This window comes from Heptranchias perlo, chromosome 18 (assembly GCF_035084215.1).
Source record: "Heptranchias perlo isolate sHepPer1 chromosome 18, sHepPer1.hap1, whole genome shotgun sequence".
Lineage (NCBI taxonomy): Eukaryota > Metazoa > Chordata > Chondrichthyes > Hexanchiformes > Hexanchidae > Heptranchias > Heptranchias perlo.
The window spans coordinates 709,626-732,082 of NC_090342.1; the positions used below are offsets into that span (position 1 = coordinate 709,626).

A 22,457-nucleotide genomic window follows, 5' to 3' on the forward strand; every position below is an offset into this window, starting at 1 on the left:
CTCAACCAAGGATTCCTGTCCACTGTTGTTGACCGGGTCCTCGACCGTGTCCGTCCTATTTCCCGCACTTCTGCCCTCACCCCTTCCTTTCCTTCCCAGAACCACAATAGGGTCCCCCTTGTCCTCACCTTCCATCCCACCAGCCTCCACATTCAACGGATCATCCTCCAGCACGATCCCACCACCAAACACATCTTCCCTTCCCCTCCCCTTTCAGCATTCCGAAGGGACCGCTCCCTCCGTGACACCCTGATCCACTCTTCCATCAGCCCCAACTTCCGCAGTCCTCCCCACGGCACATTCCCGTGTGAGTGCAGGAGAAGCAAAGCTGCCCCTTCACCACCTCCCTTCCCACCGTCCAGGGACCCAAAAACTCCTTCCAGGTGAAAGTGATTTACTTGTACTTCTTTCAATTTAGTATACTGTATTCGCTGTTCACAATGCGGTCTCCTCTACACTGCAGATTGGGTGATTGCTTTGCTGGACAACTCCGCTCAGTCCGTAAGCTGACCTGCCAATCACTTACCATTTTAATTCCCTGTCCCACTCCCACTCTGGCTTCTCTGTCGTCGGCCTCTTGCACCGTTCCAATGAAGCTCAAGGAACAGCATCTTATCTATCGTTTAGGCACTTTATAAGCTTCCGGACTCAACATTGATTTCAATAACTTCAGATCATAACCACTGCTTCCATTTTTTCAGACAGCAAGTGCTGGTAATGGTTTTGATGTTGCCATTTACAGCTAATCCAGACCCATCTTTTGTTTCTTTCCTTATCCCATTCCCACCCTTCTTGCCTTACACCATCATCCCTTTTGTCATTTAATCACTCCTGCCCTCCACCCTATCACAGACCACCTCTTTTTTCCTCCCCCCTTTCCCGGACTCTGTATTTGCTCAAAAACTGTTTAATCTTCAACTTTTTCCAGTTCTGACGAAAGGTCTTTGACCTGAAACATTAACTCTGTTTCTTTCTCCACAGATGCTGCCTCACTTGCTGAGTATTTCCAGCATTTTCTGTTTTTATAACAGGAAGGATTGCTTTTGGATAAGTGCACGTATTGGGGGAACTCCCAGGAACATGTCGCACCTCGATGAGTAAACCTCAGATGGCGGATCGAGGGTTTGCAGAGGCTGCTATTTAAAACAATCGAATCAGTTTGAGCTCTGGGTTCCGTTGGTGCAGTTTGTTTTTATGTTTCATTCTGTAACCGTGTGTGGCCCTTTGATGTTTTACAGCATTCCTTCCCTCACTTTGTCACTGCCCTGGTCGAGCCGTCTTGGTGCCCCTTTTCTCTTTGTTAATATGGTCGTTTACTGTCCGATCTCATTGTCCATTCTCTGACCAAGAGCCGTGACATGGTCTGAGTGAAGGCAGCACATGATTCTCCAGCCCACTGAATTTGACTCGACTGTCTCCCCATTTTGACTGCTCGGGGCTTTTTTGCAAATAGCCGATTTCTCAGTCTGCGTTTTGTTGGAAGTTTCAGAAAAATAAAAGTCCTGGAGTGAAACCTGCTCCAACACATTGAAACTAAACTGATGTAGGATCAAGGGACCAGACGGGCTGAACTTGGGTAATGTGGGTGTTTGTGACCATGAAGTGATATTGTGGCTGTCTAGTCATGCTGGTTTGAAGGAGAATGAAATATAAAAATCCAAACAACATTATAATTTTTAAAATCCTTTTCAAACCAAAATCAGCAAGTGAGGTGAAGCAGTTGCACTTCAAAGTAAACATCGCTCCCTGGATTTGGTTCATGTTAACATGTAGAATGGTTTTTGTTTAGTCTCTGTGCTGTAGTCTGCGTAACTCTGCTAGGGAACAGTTCCCTCATTGTCTGCCTTGCTCATTGCACTTGGGTGCATCATTTTAGAAAGTATTAAAGTGTCCTGAGCAGGTAAAGCACGCCCGGCCCCCCAGCGCGCGTAAAGCACGCCCGGCCCCCCAGCGCGCGTAAAGCACGCCCGGCCCCCCAGCGCGCGTAAAGCACGCCCGGCCCCCCAGCGCGCGTAAAGCACGCCCGGCCCCCCAGCGCGCGTAAAGCACGCCCGGCCCCCCAGCGCGCGTAAAGCACGCCCGGCCCCCCAGCGCGCGTAAAGCACGCCTCGGTTCTGGGGCTGCTCTGTAAATCTCAGGACATTTATTTTTCGCCAAATTAATCCAATTCATTGTTTTGGCAGTGATTTTTATTTATTACAGTTGCACTGTTACATGATTTATACTGTTTTGTCTTCCTGTTTTCCCACTAATCAGCCGCTATTGCCAAACTGCACAACCAATACTTCAATGTGTTAGCCAGTTTTTAAAAGATGTGGTAAACTTTTATGCTTTTTTACTTCAATGCTAGAACATAAGAAATTGCAGGAGTAGGTCATGTGAGCCTGCTCCGCCATTCAATCAGATCATGGCTGATCTTTTATCTCAACTCCACTTTCCCGCCCGATCCCCATATCCCTTGATTCCCCCTAGAGTCCAAAAATCTATCAATCTCAGTCTTGAATATATTCAATGACTCAGCATCCACAGTCCTCAGGGGTAGAGAATTCCAAAGATTCACAACCCTCTGAGTGAAGAAATTCCTTTCATCTCATCTTAAATGGCCGACCCCTTATCCTGAGACTATGTCCCTTAGGTCTAGACTCCAACCAGGGGAAACAGCCTCTCAGCATCTACCCTGTCAAGCCCTCTTAGAATCTTCTATGTTTCAATGAGATCACCTCTCATTCTTCTAAACTCCAGAGAGTATAGGCCGTTCTACTCAACCTCTCCTCATAGGACAACCCTCTCAACCCAGGAATCAATCCAGTGAACCTTCGTTGTACTGCCTTCAAGGCAAATATATCCTTCCTTAGATAAGGAGACCAAAACTGTACACAGTACTCCAGGTGAGGTCTCACCAAAGCCCTGTACAATTGTAGTAAGACTTCCTTACTCTTGTACTCCAACCCCCCTTGCAATAAAGGCCAACATACCATTTGCTTTCCTAATTCCTTGCTGTACCTGCGTACTAACTTTCTGTATTTCGTGTACATGGACACACAAATCACTCTGAACACCAACATTTAATAGTTTCTCACTATTTAAAAAATATTCTGTTTTTCTATTCTTCCTACCAAAGTGAATAACCTCACATTTCCCCACATTATATTCCACCTGCCATCTTCTTGCCCACTCACTTAACCTGTCTATATCCCTTTGCAGACTCTGTGTCCTCCTCACAGCTTACTTTCCCACCTAGCTTTGTATCGTCAGCAAACCTGGATACATTACACTCGGTCCCTTCATCCAAGTCATTAATATAGATTGTAAATAGCTGAGGCCCAAGCACTGATCCTTGCGGCACCCCACTAGTTACAGCCTGTCAACCTGAAAATGACCCGTTTATCCCTACTCTCTGTTTTCTGTCCAATAACAAATCCTCTATCCATGCTAATATGTTACCCCAACCCCACGAGACCTAGGGCTCGATTTTAGGAGGGAGGCGGGTTGGCAGCGGGGGGGGTCGACTGGGCGCGTGGGTAACGTGCCCAGTGAATTCGGGGTGCTCTGCACTCAATCGCAGCCTGATTGAAGGTACTTACCTTTGCTTCCGGGTTTCCCACTGGAAAGCTGCGCAGCGGGCGGACTGCGCACCCGCATCATAGACTGTCAGCTGGAGGAGTCCTCAAAGGATGCTGCAGAAAATATGCAAAATTACAGCATGGAGCAGCCCAGGGGAAAAGCTGCTCCCAGATTTAATGATGCCTCACTCCAGGTATCATTGGATGGGGTGAGGAGGAGGGGGAGGACAGAGATCTTCCCCCCGGCGGGCGGGAGGAAGCGGCCTGCCTCTGCCACCAGGAAGGCCTGGCTCGAGGTGGCAGAGGAGGTCACCAGCGCCACCAACATATCGCCCACCTGCATACAGTGCAGGAGGCGCTTCAATGACCTCAGTAGGTCAGCCAAAGTGAGTACACTTACTCATTCCCCTACACTCCATCTGCCACATCATCGCCCCCACCCCACATCTCCTTCTGCACTGCCAACACTACTCTGTCACATCACCCCTCATACCCACTCAAACCTCATCCTCATCTTACCTGCACTTACTCACCTCGCCAGTACTCATCCCACCACTACCACTCAACCCAATCCTCATACAATCTCATGGCTCTATCTCATACTCACCCTCTCGTGCATCTCTTTCACGGTCAGCCTCACTCAACCTGCCACTACCTGTGCTGCAGCCACAGGGCATGCATCACATATGTGCAGTAGGCAGCGTAAGGCAAACGTGTCGTGAGCATGAAGGGGATGCACAAGGGTGTTTGAGGGTTTGTCATGGTTTTTACTTATATTTAATTTCTGATCAACTCACATTACATATTATATTGTCACCACTACTGCCACGTCTTTGCGAATCTTGTCTGGTTTGTGCAATAATGCCCTTTCCTGAGGATCATTATGAAGACCCACAACTGATGCCACCCATTGTGTCACTACAGAGTGGTGTAGGTGTATTTGCAGGGCTCTTTTGTGCAGACGACTGGGAGACATAGGTGATGTCCCCGGTGGCACCCTGGAAGGATGCGGAGGAGAAGTTTTTGAGGGCAGTGGTGACTTTGACAGCGACAGGTAAGAAGATGGTGCACGGGCCAGCCAGGAGCAGCTCGGCATGAAGGAGGCTGCAGATGTCCACGACTACATGTCGAGTGACTCTGAGCCTCCGTGTGCACTGCTGCTCAGAGAGGTCCAGGAAGCTGAGCCTCGGTCTGTGGACCCTGTGGCGAGGGTAGTGCCCTCTGTGATGCATCTCTCTCTGCGGTTGCCCTCCCTCCTGCTGTACAGGTGGATGTGTCACAGCACTGTGTTGTGGAGCTCCACATGTCAGAGGTGGACGGCCTGGCCGGCGAGGCTGGTGATGCTGTTCACCCTCCGAGGAGGTCATGACCGCAGCTATGGTGGCCCCCATCCGGAAGATGTACGTTTGAGAGGGTCCGTAAGGTAGGTAAATGTGTCTGGACACCGGGGATGAGGTTCCATGTTTGTGAATTTGATTGTTAGGAGGAGGGTGGTGGAGGCCAAACTTTGTCCAAAGTGACAGAGTGGCCTCCTGCAATGGGTGAGGGTCTCCCCACCCCACCCCCCACCTGTCAAATGGACCTTTGCAGCTGCCACAGGCTGATGGCTGCAACACGTCCATTTCAACGGGGAGTGTTTCCCCCAGTACTGGAAACAGTCTCAGTTGAGTTGAAAATCCCACCCCTCCTAAAATATCAGGTCAATCAGGTCTGCTAATGAACTGAAGTATCTACTTCATTAGTTTAAGTGGCATCGGCTGGCGGGAGTCCCACATGCGGGGGCTGCGCGCGCACCTAAGCGCGTCACTGGGGAACCCGGAAGTGGGAGGGTTGGAGCCAGGCTCTGGACCCGCCCCGGGAATCCCTGATTTTCGGAGCCCCCCGCCACGAACCCGCTGGCTTGGAGATCCAAAAATCGAGCCCCTAATCTTGTGTGGACACCTTATCAAATGCCTTTTGAAAATCCAAATATACTACATCCACTGGTTCCCCTTTTTTCCACTCTGCTAGTTCCACCCTCAATAAACTCTAATAAATTTGTCAAACATAATTTCCCTTTCATAAAACCGTGTTGATTCTGCCTCATCACATTATGATTTTCTAAGTGCCCTGTTACTATGTCCTTAATAATAGATTCTAGCATTTTCCCTGCTACTGATGTCAGGCTAACTGGCCTGTAGTTCCCTGTTTTCTCCCTCCCTCCTTTCTTGAATAGCGGGGTTACATTTGCTACCTTCCAATCCACTGGGACCGTTCTAGAATCTAGGGAATTCTGGAGCTCAAAACCAATGCATCAGTGGATCTCTGCAGCCGCCTCTTTTAGAACCCTCGGATGTAGGTCATCAGGTCCAGGGGATTTGTCGGCTTTTTGTCCCATTAGTTTTTCTAATACTTTTTCTTTACTAATCTTAATTACTTTACGTTCCTCCCTCTCATTAGACCTTTGGTTCCCCACTATTTCCGGTATGTTTTTTGTGTCTTCTGCTGTGAAGGCAGATATAAAATATTTGTTTAACTTCTCTGCCATTTCCAGATTCCCCATTATCATTTCTCCATCTCTGCCTCTAAGGGACCAATGTTTACTTTCGCTACTCTCTCCCTTTTTACAGACTTGTAGAAGATATTATCTTTTTTTATTTCTTGCTAGTTTATTCTCATTCAGTTTTCTCCATTTATCAATTTCTTGATCATCCTTTGCTGATGCTACTGTCAGTGGCTGTAGATTTATCCCAGTGTGTTGGCTAAACTGTTCTGTGTCTTATCATTTACACACGTGTACTCTTATCACAGTGGCTTTTGCATCGATTTGAAGTCGTGTCTGATGTGCATCCACATGAAAGTGACAACGTAACTTGGAGTCAGCCTGATGATCTAACTCCATTCCAGAGGAATGAGATCAACTTCAGGAGCTGAATTGCTTTACGTTGCAGCCTGCATCGTGGCAGAGTGAGGGAACTGAACAGCTCGCCCAAAGAGTAGAATAAAAGCAGTTTCAGGCTTGTAGCAGGTGGGCATTCCAGTCCGGGTGGAGCCCGGGTGTGGTGCGAATCCGGTCCGGGTGCGGTGTGAATCCGGTCTGGGTGGAGCCCGGGTGTGGTGCGAATCCGGTCCGGGTGGAGCCCGGGTGTGGTGTGAATCCGGTCCGGGTGGAGCCCGGGTGCGGTGCGAATCCGGTCCGGGTGCGGTGTGAATCCGGTCTGGGTGGAGCCCGGGTGGAGCCCGGGTGTGGTGTGAATCCGGTCTGGGTGGAGTCCGGGTGTGGTGTGACTCCGGTCCGGGTGGAGCCGGGGTGCGGTGCGAATCCGGTCCGGGTGGAGTCCGGGTGTGGTGTGACTCCGGTCCGGGTGGAGCCCGGGTGTGGTGCGAATCCGGTCCGGGTGGAGCCCGGGTGTGGTGTGACTCCGGTCCGGGTGGAGCCGGGGTGCGGTGCGAATCCGGTCCGGGTGGAGTCCGGGTGTGGTGTGACTCCGGTCCGGGTGGAGCCGGGGTGCGGTGCGAATCCGGTCCGGGTGGAGCCCGGGTGTGGTGTGACTCCGGTCCGGGTGGAGCCCGGGTGTGGTGTGACTCCGGTCCGGGTGGAGCCCGGGTGTGGTGTGAATCCGGTCCGGGTGGAGCCCGGGTGTGGTGTGAATCCGGTCCGGGTGGAGCCCGGGTGTGGTGTGAATCCGGTCCGGGTGGAGCCCGGGTGTGGTGTGACTCCGGTCCGGGTGGAGCCCGGGTGCGGTGTGAATCCGGTCCGGGTGGAGCCTGGGTGTGGTGTGAATCCGGTCCGGGTGGAGCCGGGGTGCGGTGCGAATCCGGTCCGGGTGGAGCCCGGGTGTGGTGTGAATCCGGTCCGGGTGGAGCCGGGGTGCGGTGCGAATCCGGTCCGGGTGGAGTCCGGGTGTGGTGTGACTCCGGTCCGGGTGGAGCCGGGGTGCGGTGCGAATCCGGTCCGGGTGGAGCCCGGGTGTGGTGTGACTCCGGTCCGGGTGGAGCCCGGGTGTGGTGTGACTCCGGTCCGGGTGGAGCCCGGGTGTGGTGTGAATCCGGTCCGGGTGGAGCCCGGGTGTGGTGTGAATCCGGTCCGGGTGGAGCCCGGGTGTGGTGTGAATCCGGTCCGGGTGGAGCCCGGGTGCGGTGTGACTCCGGTCCGGGTGGAGCCCGGGTGCGGTGTGAATCCGGTCCGGGTGGAGCCCGGGTGTGGTGTGAATCCGGTCCGGGTGGAGCCCGGGTGTGGTGTGAATCCGGTCCGGGTGGAGCCCGGGTGTGGTGTGAATCCGGTCCGGGTGGAGCCCGGGTGTGGTGTGAATCCGGTCCGGGTGGAGCCCGGGTGTGGTGTGAATCCGGTCCGGGTGGAGCCCGGGTGTGGTGTGAATCCGGTCCGGGTGGAGCCCGGGTGTGGTGTGAATCCGGTCCGGGTGGAGCCCGGGTGTGGTGTGAATCCGGTCCGGGTGGAGTCCGGGTGTGGTGTGAATCCGGTCCGGGTGGAGTCCGGGTGGAGCCCGGGTGGAGTCCGGGTGTGGTGTGACTCCAGTCCGGGTGGAATGTAACAGCAGCCTGATGTGCATCCACTCTAGGCCACCTGGAAACAAGTTAAACTTAATTTTCAGTATTTATAAAATGATAACAGAAAAATCACTTCCTTAATAAAAATGTAACTACCCAATGAACAGAACCACTCCTGCACAGGGGCAGGTGTCCATTGTTGCTGTTTGGAATGCGATGCACATCTGTTAGTGTAGCTGGAGTTTGCTGGCTGTTCATTGCACTTTGTAGACGTCAGGCTGGTACATGTATCAACACCTTAATCCCGTTTGTATTACTCTGAGACCAAAGATTCATGGATTTCAACACTCTGAACAATCAGACACAGGGCAGCAGCACTGCTTTTCCCAGCTGCTGTCCAAGTTTTAATTCCCTGACTTTTGGCAATATATCCTCCAGTGTGTCCTTCATTCTTTGCATTGATCCCTCGATGTTGAATTTACTGTACCAAATGTTTCTAATGTCTAACCCCTGCAGCAACAGGAGAGCTGATAAATGCATCTGGTGTATGCCATCAGAAGTGGTTTGATAGTATAACACATGATCTGGGAGTGGAAAATTAGAGGACTGTCTAAGTGCTGACATAAAAGTTTGCAGATTAGAAAGCTTTAATTTTGGATAAAAGCAGCCTACATATACTGTATCATCTATTTTGGTACTTCCGTGAACCTCATGATGTGCTATTAATATTAAAATATTTAAATTACATCTACAGAGTAGTTCTTCCTTTATTTCAGAGAACGAGCCTGGTTGTAACAAGCCTGCATGCACAAGAAAAATCGTCTTAGACTAGGTAAGAATTTACATTATTTTATTTGGATTATAACATGCAAATGACAGATATTGTCGTGGTAACCAATTGTACACAATAACTTCAGAGTGATTCTGTTCTTCACATGAGTATTTTTGATTGGGAGCAGGGGAATCATTTGCCCGAAAGCTAAACTCCATGAAAAATAAGGTCCATTTTCAATCAAGTGAGCGTCTTTTTTTCTGGCTATTGCGTTAATGCCCGAGTCTGTGCAAAAACAACCCCTCCCGAGCTTTATACAAGGGTAACTTCCTTCTGAGGTCGAAGATCAGCCATGATCTGATTGAATGGCGGAGCAGGCTCGGGGGGCCAAATGGCCCACTCCTGCTCCTATTTCTTATGTAACTTAATGTTAACAGTAAATGTCTGAAAGAGATGGTGCATGAAACTTCACCGTAAAATATCAGCGTACGAACATTCAGCACGTTTTCTGAAAGTACTCTCTCTACCACTTAGTCGAGTGGTCACACTCTTATTTTAAGCCACTTGATGGTTCTGTAAAGAGAAATTTCAGATGAACTGGTACATGTAACATGAACTGGTTCATGCTCATATCGCACTGTATGATGTGTTTGGACCTCACATCCCCTCGTATCATATTAAGGGCTGGTTCCATATTTCTCCTAGTGTGATCTTAAATGTTTCTACCTTGTATCTCGTGTAATATTAAGTGTTAATATCACACGATGAAATACAAGCTATGAAGTGTTTGTACCTTAGGAACATAAGAAATAGGAGCAGGAGTAGGCCATTCGGCCCCTCGAGCCTGCTCCCCCATTCAAACAGATCATGGCTGACCTTCGACCTCAACTCCACTTTCCTGCCCGATCCCCATATTCCTTGATTCCCCCAGAGTCCAAAAATCTATCGATCTCAGCCTTGAATATACTCAATGACTCAGCATCCACAGCCCTCTGGGGTAGAGAATTCCAAAGATTCACAACCCTCTGAGGGAAGAAATTCCTCCTCATCTCAGTCTGAAACGGCCGACCCCTTATCCTGAGACTATGACCCCTAGTCCTAGACTCTCCAATCAGGGGAAACAACCTCTCAGCATCTACCCTGTCAAGCCCCCTCAGAATCTTATGTTTTAATAAGATCACCTCTCATTCTTCTAAACTCCAGAGAGTACAGGCCCATTCTACTCAACCTCTCCTCATAGGACAACCCTCTCATCCCAGGAATTAATCTAATGAACCTTTGTTGCACCGCCTCCAAGGCGAGTATATCCATCCTTAGATAAGGAGACCAAAACTATATACAGTGCTCCAGGTGAGGTCTCACCAAAGCCCTGTACAATTGCAACAAGACTTCCTTACTCTTGTACTCCAACCCCCCTTGCAATAAAGGCCAACATACCATTTGCTTTCCTAATTGCTTGCTGTGCCTGCGTGTTAACTTTCTGTGTTTCTTGTACGAGGACACACAAATCCTTCTGAACACCAACATTTAATAGTTTCTCACCATTTAAAAAATATTCTGTTTTTCTATTCTTCCTACCAAAGTGAATAACCTCACATTTCCCCACATTATACACCATTTGTCACCATCTTGCCCACTCACTTAACCTGTCTATATCCCTTTGCAGACTCTTTGTGTCCTCCTCACAGCTTACTTTCCCACCTAGGTTTGTATCATCAGCAAACTTGGATACATTACACTCGGTCCCTTCATCTAAGTCATTAATTTAGATTGTAAATAGCTGAGGCCCAAGCACTGACCCCTGTGGCACCCCACTAGTTACAGCCTGCCAACCTGAGAATGACCCGTGTGTTCCTTGTATCTCATCGAGTGATATTAAATGTTTGTACCTTGTATCGCACTGTTATATTGAGGCCCCGCTATTACTGGGGAGACGGGTTGGCAGCGGGGTGCGATTGGGTGTGTGGGTGACCCGCCCAGTAAAGTCTGTCCGTTCCCCAAGCGATCGCGGGGAAATTGGAGCAACTTAACGTGGCTTCTGGGTATGCCGTCGGAAACCTGCGCAGCGGGCGGACTGGACTACACAGGCTGTCAGCTGGAGGAGCTCTATTTAAAGGGGCAGCCCTCCAATTGCTGCTCCTGGAGCAAATACCCTAATTAGACAATGGAGCAGCCCAGGGGAAAAGCTGCCTCTGGATTCAGTGATGCCTCACTCCAGGTGCTACTGGATGGGGTGAGGAGGAGGAGGGATGTCTCTTACCTGGCGGGCAGGAGGAAGTGATCTGCCACTGCCACCAAGTAGGCCTGGCTCGAGGTGGCAGAGGAGGTCACCAGCAGCAGCAACATCTCCTGCACCTGGATCCAGTGCAGGAAGCGCTTCAATGACCTAACTAGGTCAGCCAAAGTGAGTACACTTACTCATTCCCCTACACTCCGTCTCCCACATCACCGCCCCCACCCCACAACTCCTTCTGCACTGACAACACTACTCCATCACATCACCCCTCATACCCACTCAAACCTCATCCTCAACTTACCTGCACTTCCTCAGCACTTCCTCACCTCCCCAGTACTCCCCCCACCACTACCACTCAACCCAATCCTCATACAATGTCATGGCTCTGTCTCATACTCGCCCTCTGATGCATCTCTTTCACGGCCAGCTGCACCCAAACCAATGCATTCAGTGGTTGGCCACATCACCATCAGTCACTCACGCCTCTCAACTTCATCCCCTTATAGGAGAAGAGAGCCCAGAATGCACGGGAGAGGGCGAGGACCGGAGGGGGGGCCGCAACAAATAGTCGTCCTCACAGACGCGGAGCAGGAGGCGCTGGAGCTGAGCCGCGCCCTCGAGTGCCTGTCCGTTGGGGATCCCGAGACTGGCACCCGACAAACGTCTGGTGACAGAACTTTAACATTCAGCACACACAATATGAATTGATGTTAACATGCCTTGCCATCTTCAGCATCTCAATATCTGTCATCATGCTTAATGTTGCCTTCTGTTCTGTTACAGGGCCTTCAGCGGGTGACGGTGGAGGGCGATTCCTCAGAGGACCTGCCGGCCTCTGAGGGGGCACCGTCCCATCTGAGCGAGCCATCCACCAGCACGGATACACACACCCCAGTGGGTCCCCATCCTCAGTTAGTTGGGGTCGCACATGGTGAATCATCACACAAGAGCACGAGCAGACACTGGTGGCAGGGGCAGCTGTGGAGAGTCCGTGTCGGTAGGAGCACTCTTCTCCAGGCTCTGCTCAGCTGGACACAGATGCTGAACCCTGGGGGCCATCCTTTAAAAGGAGAATGATCGAGGGGCAGCAGCACATTTGCGAGGTGCTGGAACAGGTGCCACGCGCACTCTCCACAATCACGCAGAGGATGGAGGAGTCCAACTCCTGCATGAGTGAAATGGTGGCACAGGTACAGGAGGGAATCTCTGAGACACTGTCACAGGGACATGAGGGCATCTCTGAGATAGTGTTGCGGGTAAGTGCGGGAATGTCTGCGATGGAGGGAAGGCTAGCCTCCATCGAGCTTCAAGCACGGCTCACCAATGAGTCCATTCAGGCCCTGACGACGGCCCTTCAGACTCAGGGTGAACAACATTCTGCCTCCTTAAACAGGGCAGATACTCTGGCACTGGCCTTACAAGGCTTCACACACGTCCTCCAAACTGTTGTCCAGCAGAGTGGTAGGAGTGGTGTGGACCTGGCCCAGGAGAGGGATGATGGCGAAAGGGGACATGGAAGTGGGGATGCCACTCACTGAAAGTGTCCCCACGTCACACGCGTTGCCCCCCCTCTCAACCAGTACCCGCAATGCTGCCTCCTCTCCAGGTGGCTGAGTCTGCCCCTGCACAGGTGCAGTTGGAGCACCTCACGGGCACCGAAACCCAGAGGGCGTCGGCCCAAAGGATCTAATCGGTCAGGGCATGAACAAGAGCAACCTGTCACTACCTCTGCTGCGGCCACAGGGGTAGTACCACGTAGAAGTAGTCAGAAGAGAAAGGCGAAGGTTTTGTGAGCACAAAGGGGATGCACAAGGGCGTTTGACGGTTGGTCATGTTTTTTATTTATATTTGCTTTTTCTTAAACGCACATTAAATATTATTACTGTCACCACTACTGCCACGTCTTGGCCATTCTTGACTGGCTTGTGTAATATGGCCCTTTCATGAGGTTCACCATGAACACCCACACTTGATGCCACCCATTGGGTCACTCTACAGTGGGTGTATGTGTAATTGCACCACTGTTTTGTGTGGGGGGTGAGGATGCTGGTGTGGACACTGCTCTATCCAGGTGGTGTGAGGACTGGATTCTTCACACTGTCTGACGTTAGGAGAACCGTTCACATATCAGTGACTCACTGACCTCACGAGCAGCCAGGTGAGCCGCTGTTCTGCCCATGGGTTGCTCTTCCTCCTCCGTCTCCTCTGCCTCGTCCTCCTCCTCCTCCTCCTCCTCAGTGTGGGTGGCAGATGTAGATGGGGCCTCCTCAAATGGCACCCCTCTCTGTTGTGCCATGTTGTGGTGGGGTTCCTCAGAGGTGTCATGAGCCATGTGTGCAGGGGGTATCCCTTGTCCCCGAGGAGCCAGCCTTTGCGGGTGTTGGGTGCGTGGAAGAGAGGCGGGATGTTGGACTCCCGGAGGTTGAAGGAGAGTAGGGAAAAACCGGGGAACTACAGGCCAGTGAGCCTAACATCAGTGGTAGGAAAATTATTGGAAAAAATTCTGAAGGACAAAATTAGTCTCCACTTGGAGAAGCAAGGATTAATCAGGGATAGTCAACATGGCTTTGTCAAGGGAAGATCATGTCTGACTAATTTGATTGAATTTTATGAGGGGGTGACTCGGCGTGTGGATGAGGGTAACGCAGTGGATGTGGTATACATGGATTTCAGTAAGGCCTTCGATAAAGTCCCCCACAGGAGACTGGTCAAGAAGGTACGAGCCCATGGAATCCAGGGTGCCTTGGCACTTTGGATACAAAACTGGCTTAGTGGCAGAAGGCAGAGGGTGATGGTCGAAGGTTGTTTTTGTGACTGGAAGCCTGTGGCCAGTGGGGTACCACAGGGATCGGTGCTGGGTCCCTTGCTGTTTGTGGTCTACATTAATGACTTGGATATGAATGTAAAAGGTATGATCAGTAAGTTTGCTGATGATACAAAGATTGGTAGGGTGGTAAATAGCGAGGAGGATAGCCTCAGTCTGCAGGACGATATAGATGGGTTGGTCAGATGGGCGGAACAGTGGCAAATGGAATTTAACCCGGAAAAGTGCGAGGTGATGCACTTTGGAGGGAATAACAAGGCAAGGGAATACACAATGAATGGGAGGACCCTAGGCAAGACAGAGGGTCAGAGGGATCTTGGTGTGCAAGTTCACAGATCCCTGAAGGCGGCGGAACAGGTAGATAAGGTGGTAAAGAAGGCATATGGGATACTTGCCTTTATTAGCCGAGGCATAGAATATAAGAGCAAGGAGGTTACGATGGAGCTGTATAAAACACTGGTTAGGCCACAGCTGGAGTACTGTGTGCAGTTCTGGTCGCCACACTACAGGAAGGATGTGATCGCTTTGGAGAGGGTGCAGAGGAGATTCACCAGGATGTTACCAGGGCTGGAGCGCTTCAGCTATGAAGAGAGACTGGGAAGATTGGGTTTGTTTTCCTTAGAGCAGAGGAGGCTGAGGGGGGACATGATTGAGGTGTACAAAATGATGAGGGGCACAGATAGGATGGATACTAAGGAGCTTTTCCCCTTCGTTGAGGGTTCTATAACAAGGGGACATAGATTCAAGGTAAAAGGCGGGAGGTTTAGAGGGGATTTGAGAGAGAACTTTTTCACCCAGAGGGTGGTTGGAGTCTGGAACTCACTGTCTGAAAGGGTTGTGGAGGCAGGAACCCTCAGAACATTCAAGAAGCATTTGGATGAGCACTTGAAATGCCATAGCATACAAGGCTACGGACCAAATGCTGGAATATGGGATTAGAGTAGACAGGGCTGATGGCCGGCGTGGACACGATGGGCCGAAGGGCCTCTATCCGTGCTCTATGACTCTATGACTATGAATCATGGCAGCTGCCAGAGTCTCTGGCGCACACGTGAAGGAATCTTTTGCGGTGGTCACAGATGAGCCGAATGTTGATGGAGTGATAGCCCTTCCTATTGATGAACAGTCCTGGCTCGTGTGGAGGTGCTCGGATTGCTGTATGGGTGCAATCGATTACACCCTGCACCTGTGGAAAGCCACTGCCCTCCCTGCCTGGCTGGCTGAGGTCATCCATGGGGAAGTTGACATAGTGTGAGGCCCTGCAAGACAAGCCGTCAGTGACCTGCCTTATGCACTTGTGTGCAGACGACTGAGAGACCCTGGCGATGTCCCCAGTGGCACCCTGGATATGATCCGGAGACGAAGAAGTTGAGGGCAGTGGTGACTTTAACAGCGACAGGTAAGGAGATGCTGCTTGGGCCCAGCCGGGAGCAGCTCGGCATGAAGGAGGCTGCAGATGTCTGCGACCACCTGGCGACTGAGTCTGAGCCTCCCTGTGCACAGCTCCTCAGAGAGGTCCAGGAGGCTGAGCCTCGGTCTGTAGACCCTGTGGCGAGGGTAGTGCCTCCTGCGACGCTGCTCTCTCTGTTGTGGCCCTCTGTGCTCTTGTGCAGGTGTCTATGGCGCAGCACTGTGTTGTGGAGCTCCACGTGGCGGAGGTGGACACCGTGCCTGGCGAGGCTGGTGATGTTGCTCATCCTCGGATGAAGTGATGAATGCAGCCGTGGCTCCCCCCCCATCCCGACGGTGTGAGTTTGAGGGAGTCCGAAAAGTAGGTAAATGTGTTTGCACAGCAGAGCTTTGGGTGTAAGGTAAGAATTTTGAGTGAAAAGACAAAGTTCTTGCAGCCAAAACTTTGCCTGAAGTGACAGAGTGCCCTGCTGCAATAAGAGAACATAAGAAATAGGAGCAGGAGTAGGCCAATCGGCCCCTCGAGCCTGCTCCGCCATTCAATAAGATCATGGCTGATCTGATCCTAACCTCAAATCTAAATTCATGTCCAATTTCCTGCCCACTCCCCGTAACCCCTAATTCCCTTTACTTCTAGGAAACTGTCTATTTCTGTTTTAAATTTATCTAATGATGTAGCTTCCACAGCTTCCTGGGGCAGCAAATTCCACAGACCTACCACCCTCTGAGTGAAGAAGTTTCTCCTCATCTCAGTTTTGAAAGAGCAGCCCCTTATTCTAAGATTATGCCCCCTAGTTCTAGTTTCACCCATCTTTGGGAACATCCTTACTGCATCCACCCGATCAAGCCCCTTCACAATCTTATATGTTTCAATAAGATCGCCTCTCATTCTTCTGAACTCCAATGAGTAGAGTCCCAATCTACTCAACCTCTCCTCATATGTCCACCCCCTCATCCCCGGGATTAACCGAGTGAACCTTCTTTGTACTGCCTCGAGAGCAAGTATGTCTTTTCTTAAGTATGGAGACCAAAACTGTATGCAGTATTCCAGGTGCGGTCTCACCAATACCTTATATAACTGCAACAATACCTCCCTGTTTTTATATTCTATCCCCCTAGCAATAAAAGCCAACATTCCATAAATGAGGTTTTCCCCCCAGCCACCAAATAATCCTTTCCCTCTCCCACTGGCTGCTGGCTGAAACACGTCTGCTCCAACAGGGAGTGTTTCCCACAGCACGGGAAACACACTGAGGATCCTTCAAAATCGCACCCCTGCCAAAATCTCCACTCAATGAGGTCTCTCAGGTACCTCAACTATCTGACTAACTATATAGGAACAGGAGTAGGCCATTCAGCCCCTCGTGCCTGCTCCGCCATTTGATAAGATCATGGCTGATCTGAGATCTAACTCCATATACCTGCCTTTGGCCCATATCCCTTAATACCTTTGACTGTGTAAATCATCATCCGCCGGCTTTAATTGCCGGTGGGTGTCCGGCATTCGGGAGCTGCGCACCTAAATGCGTCACTGGGGAACCCGGAAGTCAGCGGGTTGGAGCCGGGCTCCGGACCTGCTCCACCATCGGAAAATCGGCACTGAAGTGTTTGTAGCTTGTATCTCATCGTGTGATTTCCAAACCAAGACCTGAGAGACAAAACGTAAACCAGCTCCTGAGCTGCGAGGTTCTTGTTTTGAATTCTCGGTATTTCCAGTTACACTGATCAATATAGAAACTGGCACCAAAAGATACTCCTCAGTTTCTTCATTTCTGACTCTGAATTTTCCACTTCCCAAAACGATTCTGGTCACTTGTGAATTGCAGAATAGGAGGAGGGTTAATCACTATCTCCTGTCACCACTTCCCTCCCATCTGTTTCTCATTTTTGATGTGGCAGGAAATGGGGAAAATGCTGCTTCCTCTAGTTTACCCCCTTCTTGCTCCTTCAAAGTGTTTCCCTTCTGTTCTGCCTTTCTCCCCACCCCCCCATCCCTTGTCAGCACAGCTCCCTAAGAGAATTTAATTTTTCTTTGATAAAGTACCACATAATAGACTTGTTAGCAAAATTAAAGCCCATGGGATTAACCGGACAGTGACAGAATTGTCTAAGGGACAGAAAGCGGAGAGTAGTGGTGAACGGTTGTTTTTCAGACTGGAGGGAAGTTTACAGAGGTGTTCCCCAGGGGTCAGTATTAGGACCACTGCACTTTTTGATATATATTAATGACCTGGACTTGGGTATAGAGGGTATAATTTCAAAGTTTGCAGATGACACGAAACTCTGAAATATAGTAACAATGTGGAGGATAATAACAGACTTCAGGAGGACAGAGACAGACTGGTGAAATGGGCAGACACATGGCAGATAAAATTTAACGAGTACAAAAGCAAGGAAGTTATGTTAAACATTTATAAATCACTGGTTAGGCCCCAACTGGAGTGTTGGCCCCGATAATAACGGGGAGGTGGGAAGGGAACGGGGGGAAGATGTAACGGCCGGGAAATACGGGTATTCCTGCAGTCCCCCCGAATATAATGGAGGGACTCGTTCTAAATTTTTCAAATCGGTTTCCCACCCATAGCCAGCCAGATCGATATCCTGTGGGGGGGGAGTCGGACTCTGCGGGGGGGTGGGGGGCGCCGGGAGTCGGACGCTGCCGGGGGTGGGGGGCGCCGGGAGTCGGACGCTGCGGGGGGGGGCAGGCGGGAGGAATCCCGGATCGGACAGAGTAAATGAGGAGCAATTGTTTCCAGTGGTGGAGGGTCGGTAACCAGAGGACACGGATTTAAGGTGATCGGCAAAAGAACCAGAGGCGACATGAGGAAACATTTTTTATGCAGCGAGTTGTTCTGATCTGGAATGCGCTGCCTGAAAGGGTGGTGGAAGCAGATTCAATAATAACTTTCAAAAGGGAATTGGATAAATACTTGAAGGGAAAAAATTTGCAGGGCTCTGGAGAAAGAGCGGGGAGTGGGACTAATTGGACAGCTCTTTCAAAGAGCCAGCACAGGCCCGATGGGCCAAATAGCCTCCTGTCCTGTATCGTTCTATGATTTTAATTACAAGGTGCTGGTTGGACATGGGCTGAACAATTGTCTCAAACTGTTAATTATTCCAGGATGTGATCTAACACGAGACGATTTTTCTTGACGTTTTGAGTTACGTGAAGATTTCTGAATCCTGGCCCCCGTCCGACATGCAAAGAGCAGTAATGATTATCAGAAGCTAATCCAGTAATGAAAGACTAACTTAAAGGTCCCACTTATAACTGCACCTGAGAAGCAACAACTTGCAACTAGAACCTTTAACGGAGTAAAACATCTCGGCGCTTCACAGGAGGGATTATCAGATAAAACTTGTCCCTGAGCCACATGAGATATTAGGACAGGTCGTCTCAGAGGGAGGTTTTAAGGAGCGTCTTAAAAGAGGAGAGTGAGGTGGAGAGGTTTGGGGAGGGAATTCCAGAGCTTAGAGCCTAGGCAGCTGAAGGCACGGCCACCAATGGTGGAGCGATTAAAATCAGGGATGCAGAAGAGGCCAGAATTGGAGGAGCCGTGTATCTGCACTCCAATTTATTATAAAGGTATTGCAAAGAGTGCTACATAACAGCCCATTAGTCAGATTATACTCTTAAAGTACAGCAATATACAGATATTTCTCTGTCTATTTCATGAACACTTTGGGCAATGATGACATTTCAATTAAATATTAGGGTGTGAGGCACTGAACACTGTGCAGGGAGCTGATTCCTTCTGAGCAAAGCATTTCTCTAAAGATTGATTTATAATGTCCTTATCAGAATGAATATACTCAGTTATTGTGCACAGTTTTCCAGATATATAAAAAAACTTATACTTGGACTTTTAGCGATAGAAGTTGTACATTCCTCATTTAAATATAATTTAAGTAAAATGGCTCCTTTATTGATTGGGTACTTTTTGTTGTAGTTATGTTACTGGACAGAGGCCTGCACTAATAATCCCACCCTGGCAGTTTGAGAATGACCATGAAGCTGTCGGATTGTTGTAAAAGCGAATGTCCTTTAGGGAAGGAAACCTGCAGTCCTTACCCGGCCTGGCCTATATGTGACTCCAGTCCCCACACCGATGTGGTTGACCGGTTACTGAAGTGGCCACTCAGTTGTCCACCACCACTTTCTAGGGCAATTAGGGATGGGCAATAAAAAGAACTCTGCCATGAATGGCAGATTGATAATTATTTGCTCAGCTTTGCTCTGGTATCCAGGGGCACTTAGTGTCTCAGTTATGAACTGTCTGCTTTTTTGCACGGCCATTGGTGTTTCCAGCTTGCACTCGGGTTGTTTGCATGGGGCAAAATCAGCTGTTTTCAAGGATGATGAAATCACCCATAATGTGCCGTGATTCACCGAATGCTGTGCATGCGTTGATACGTTGTACAGATGGGAAGAGGTAAATTACAATTCATTGTAGGGAGTGTTTAGCAGTTCCACCGTCAGCTACCATGCAGACTATGTGAACGGGAGCTGGAAACGTTACCAGGTGTAGAGAACCAAGGCCGAATCCTCAATATTTTGGTAAACCTTTGCCTGCTGTTCAGGTATTTGTCATGTGCACTGAACCCTGTACATGTTCAGTCCCTGTAGTCTTTTGGGCTTGTGGGAGTAGCTGTGAATCATTTTTTATACATATACACGTACATCCGTAGAATATACAGGCCATTCGGCCCAACTGGCCTATGCCGACGTTTATGCTCCACACAAGCCGCCTCCTACCCCCCATCATCTCACCCTATCAGCGTATTCTGCTATTCCTTTCTCCCTCATGCTTATCGAGTCAGGGTACATGTCTGATCCCCACAGCGGACAGTTCATGGTCCATCTACACTCGATCATTTCTCTTCAAAAACATCACTCTGGAAAACCCTGGTCGATGCTCCTCTCAGGCAGTCTCACTCTTTGGATGGAAAATTGAACATAAAAATACCATGAATCCACTTTATGGGAAGAATCCTGGGATATTACAGGAACATTCCTCAATTCTGTAAACCTCTGATCACCCTTGATGTGAGAGCATCAGTATGTTTGGTTAGTTCAATTTCTTGTGCATATTGTCAAGATTACTGGTATCAATTTGCCTGGGATGACTGAAGCACAAATCAAAAAACAAGTTGAGGACTGATTTAAGTTTGTCTGTATTGGTTAGATAGTCCCACGATTCCCTCTCCCTTCTCTGGAACCATTGATCTGTTGTTGCTCACGCTGTGGTGTGTGAGTGTACAGGAAATCTAACGTTCCATACCCTCTCCAATGCGATACATCTGATGTTCAATCTTAATTGCACAACAGCAGGGCTGTGTCTCTATACAAGCTTCAGATTAGAAAAACACTAAATCATAAATGGTTCATTTTCGGACTGGCAACCAGTAACCAGTGGTGTTCCACAGGGGTCGGTGCTGGGTCCCCAACTCTTTACAATCTATATTAACGATTTGGAGGAGGGGACCGAGTGCAACATATCAAAATTTGCAGATGATACAAAGATGGGAGGGAAAGTAGAGAGTGAGGAGGACATAAAAAACCTGCAAGGGGATATAGACAGGCTGGGTGAGTGGGCGGAGATTTGGCAGATGCAATATAATATTGGAAAATGTGAGGTTATGCACTTTGGCAGGAAAAATCAGAGAGCAAGTTATTTTCTTAATGGCGAGAGACTGGAAAGTACTGCAGTACAAAGGGATCTGGGGGTCCTAGTGCAAGAAAATCAAAAAGTTGGTATGCAGGTGCAGCAGGTGATCAAGAAAGCCAACGGAATGTTGGCTTTTATTGCTAGGGGGATAGAATATAAAAACAAGGAGGTATTGCTGCAGTTATATAAGGTATTGGTGAGACCGCACCTGGAATACTGCATACAGTTTTGGTCTCCATACTTAAGAAAAGACATACTTGCTCTCGAGGCAGTACAAAGAAGGTTCACTCGGTTAATCCCGGGGATGAGGGGGCGGACATATGAGGAGAGGTTGAGTAGATTGGGACTCTACTCATTGGAGTTCAGAAGAATGAGAGGCGATCTTATTGAAACATATAAGATTGTGAAGGGTCTTAATCGGGTGGATGCAGTAAGGATGTTCCCAAAGATGGGTGAAACTAGAACTAGGGGGCATAATCTTAGAATAAGGGGCTGCTCTTTCAAAACTGAGATGAGGAGAAACTTCTTCACTCAGAGGGTGGTCGGTCTGTGGAATTTGCTGCCCCAGGAAGCTGTGGAAGCTACATCATTAGATAAATTTAAAACAGAAATAGACAGTTTCCTAGAAGTAAAGGGAATTAGGGGTTATGGGGAGCGGGCAGGAAATTGGACATGAAGCTGAGTTCGGATCGGTCAATGCCCTGTGGGTGGCGGAGAGGGCCCAGGGGCTATGTGGCCGGGTCCTGCTCCGACTTCTTGTGTTCTTTAGATTTGTGGTTGGGATCAGATCAGCCATGATCTTATTGAATGGCGGAGCAGGCTCGAGGGGCCGATTGGCCTACTCCTGCTCCAATTTCTTATGTTCTTATGTTCTTATGCCCTGAATTTGGTACCAAATTTACATGCGTACCAGTGAGCTTCAGCCCACACTCTGCAGACTGATCCTGATGTCATTTGGTCCCAAATCTGCAGGAGAATGGCATTGGTGAAAATGGGAAGGTGCTGATTTAAGGACAGAATGAGACAAGAGCGAGTGAGCATTTTGAGAATGATGGGATGTGAGGAAGATGCTTGAGTCTCCTTGTTCTATATTTTTAGAAGAATGGGGATCAGAAAAAGCTGGAAAAAGAAACAACAGAATTTTCTGAACAAAATACAAGTTCTTCAGGTATTTGTCATGTGCACGGTACATGGTTCAGTCTTTGTAATTGTTATCAATTCCCTATCTCTGTAACCTCCTCCAGCCCTATAACCCTCCAAGATCTCTGCGCTCCTCCAATTCTGGCCTCTTGCGCATCCCCGATTTTCTTCACTCCATCACTGGCGGCCGTGCCTTCAGCTGCCTGAGCCCTAAGCTCTGGAATTCCCTCCCTAAACCTCTCCGCCTCTGTCTGCTCCTTTCAGACGCTCCTTAAAACCTACCTCTTTGACCATGCTTTTGGTCTGCTGTCCTAATATCTCCTTATGTGGCTCGGTGTCAAATTTAGTCTGATAA

At 49.5% G+C, this 22,457-nt stretch overlaps 1 protein-coding gene across 4 annotated transcripts in view; it reads left to right on the plus strand.

The window, feature by feature from the left end:
- The window catches only part of LOC137334484 (tetraspanin-9-like), a 227,390-nt gene that overhangs the window by 41,360 nt on the left and 163,573 nt on the right, over positions 1 to 22,457 (plus strand). Inside the window, exon 2 of one of the 4 annotated variants that reach the window (XM_067999184.1) lies at positions 8,828 to 8,883. The exons of 1 other annotated variant lie outside the window; for it this stretch is intronic. In XM_067999184.1, coding sequence (XP_067855285.1) covers positions 8,856 to 8,883 — 28 coding nt within the window. In that variant the 5' untranslated portion in view covers positions 8,828 to 8,855. Of the gene's footprint in view, positions 1 to 8,827; positions 8,884 to 15,199; positions 15,283 to 22,049; positions 22,131 to 22,457 lie in introns of those variants that run through there. 2 more of the 4 variants (XM_067999186.1, XM_067999185.1) reach the window with 2 other exon arrangements.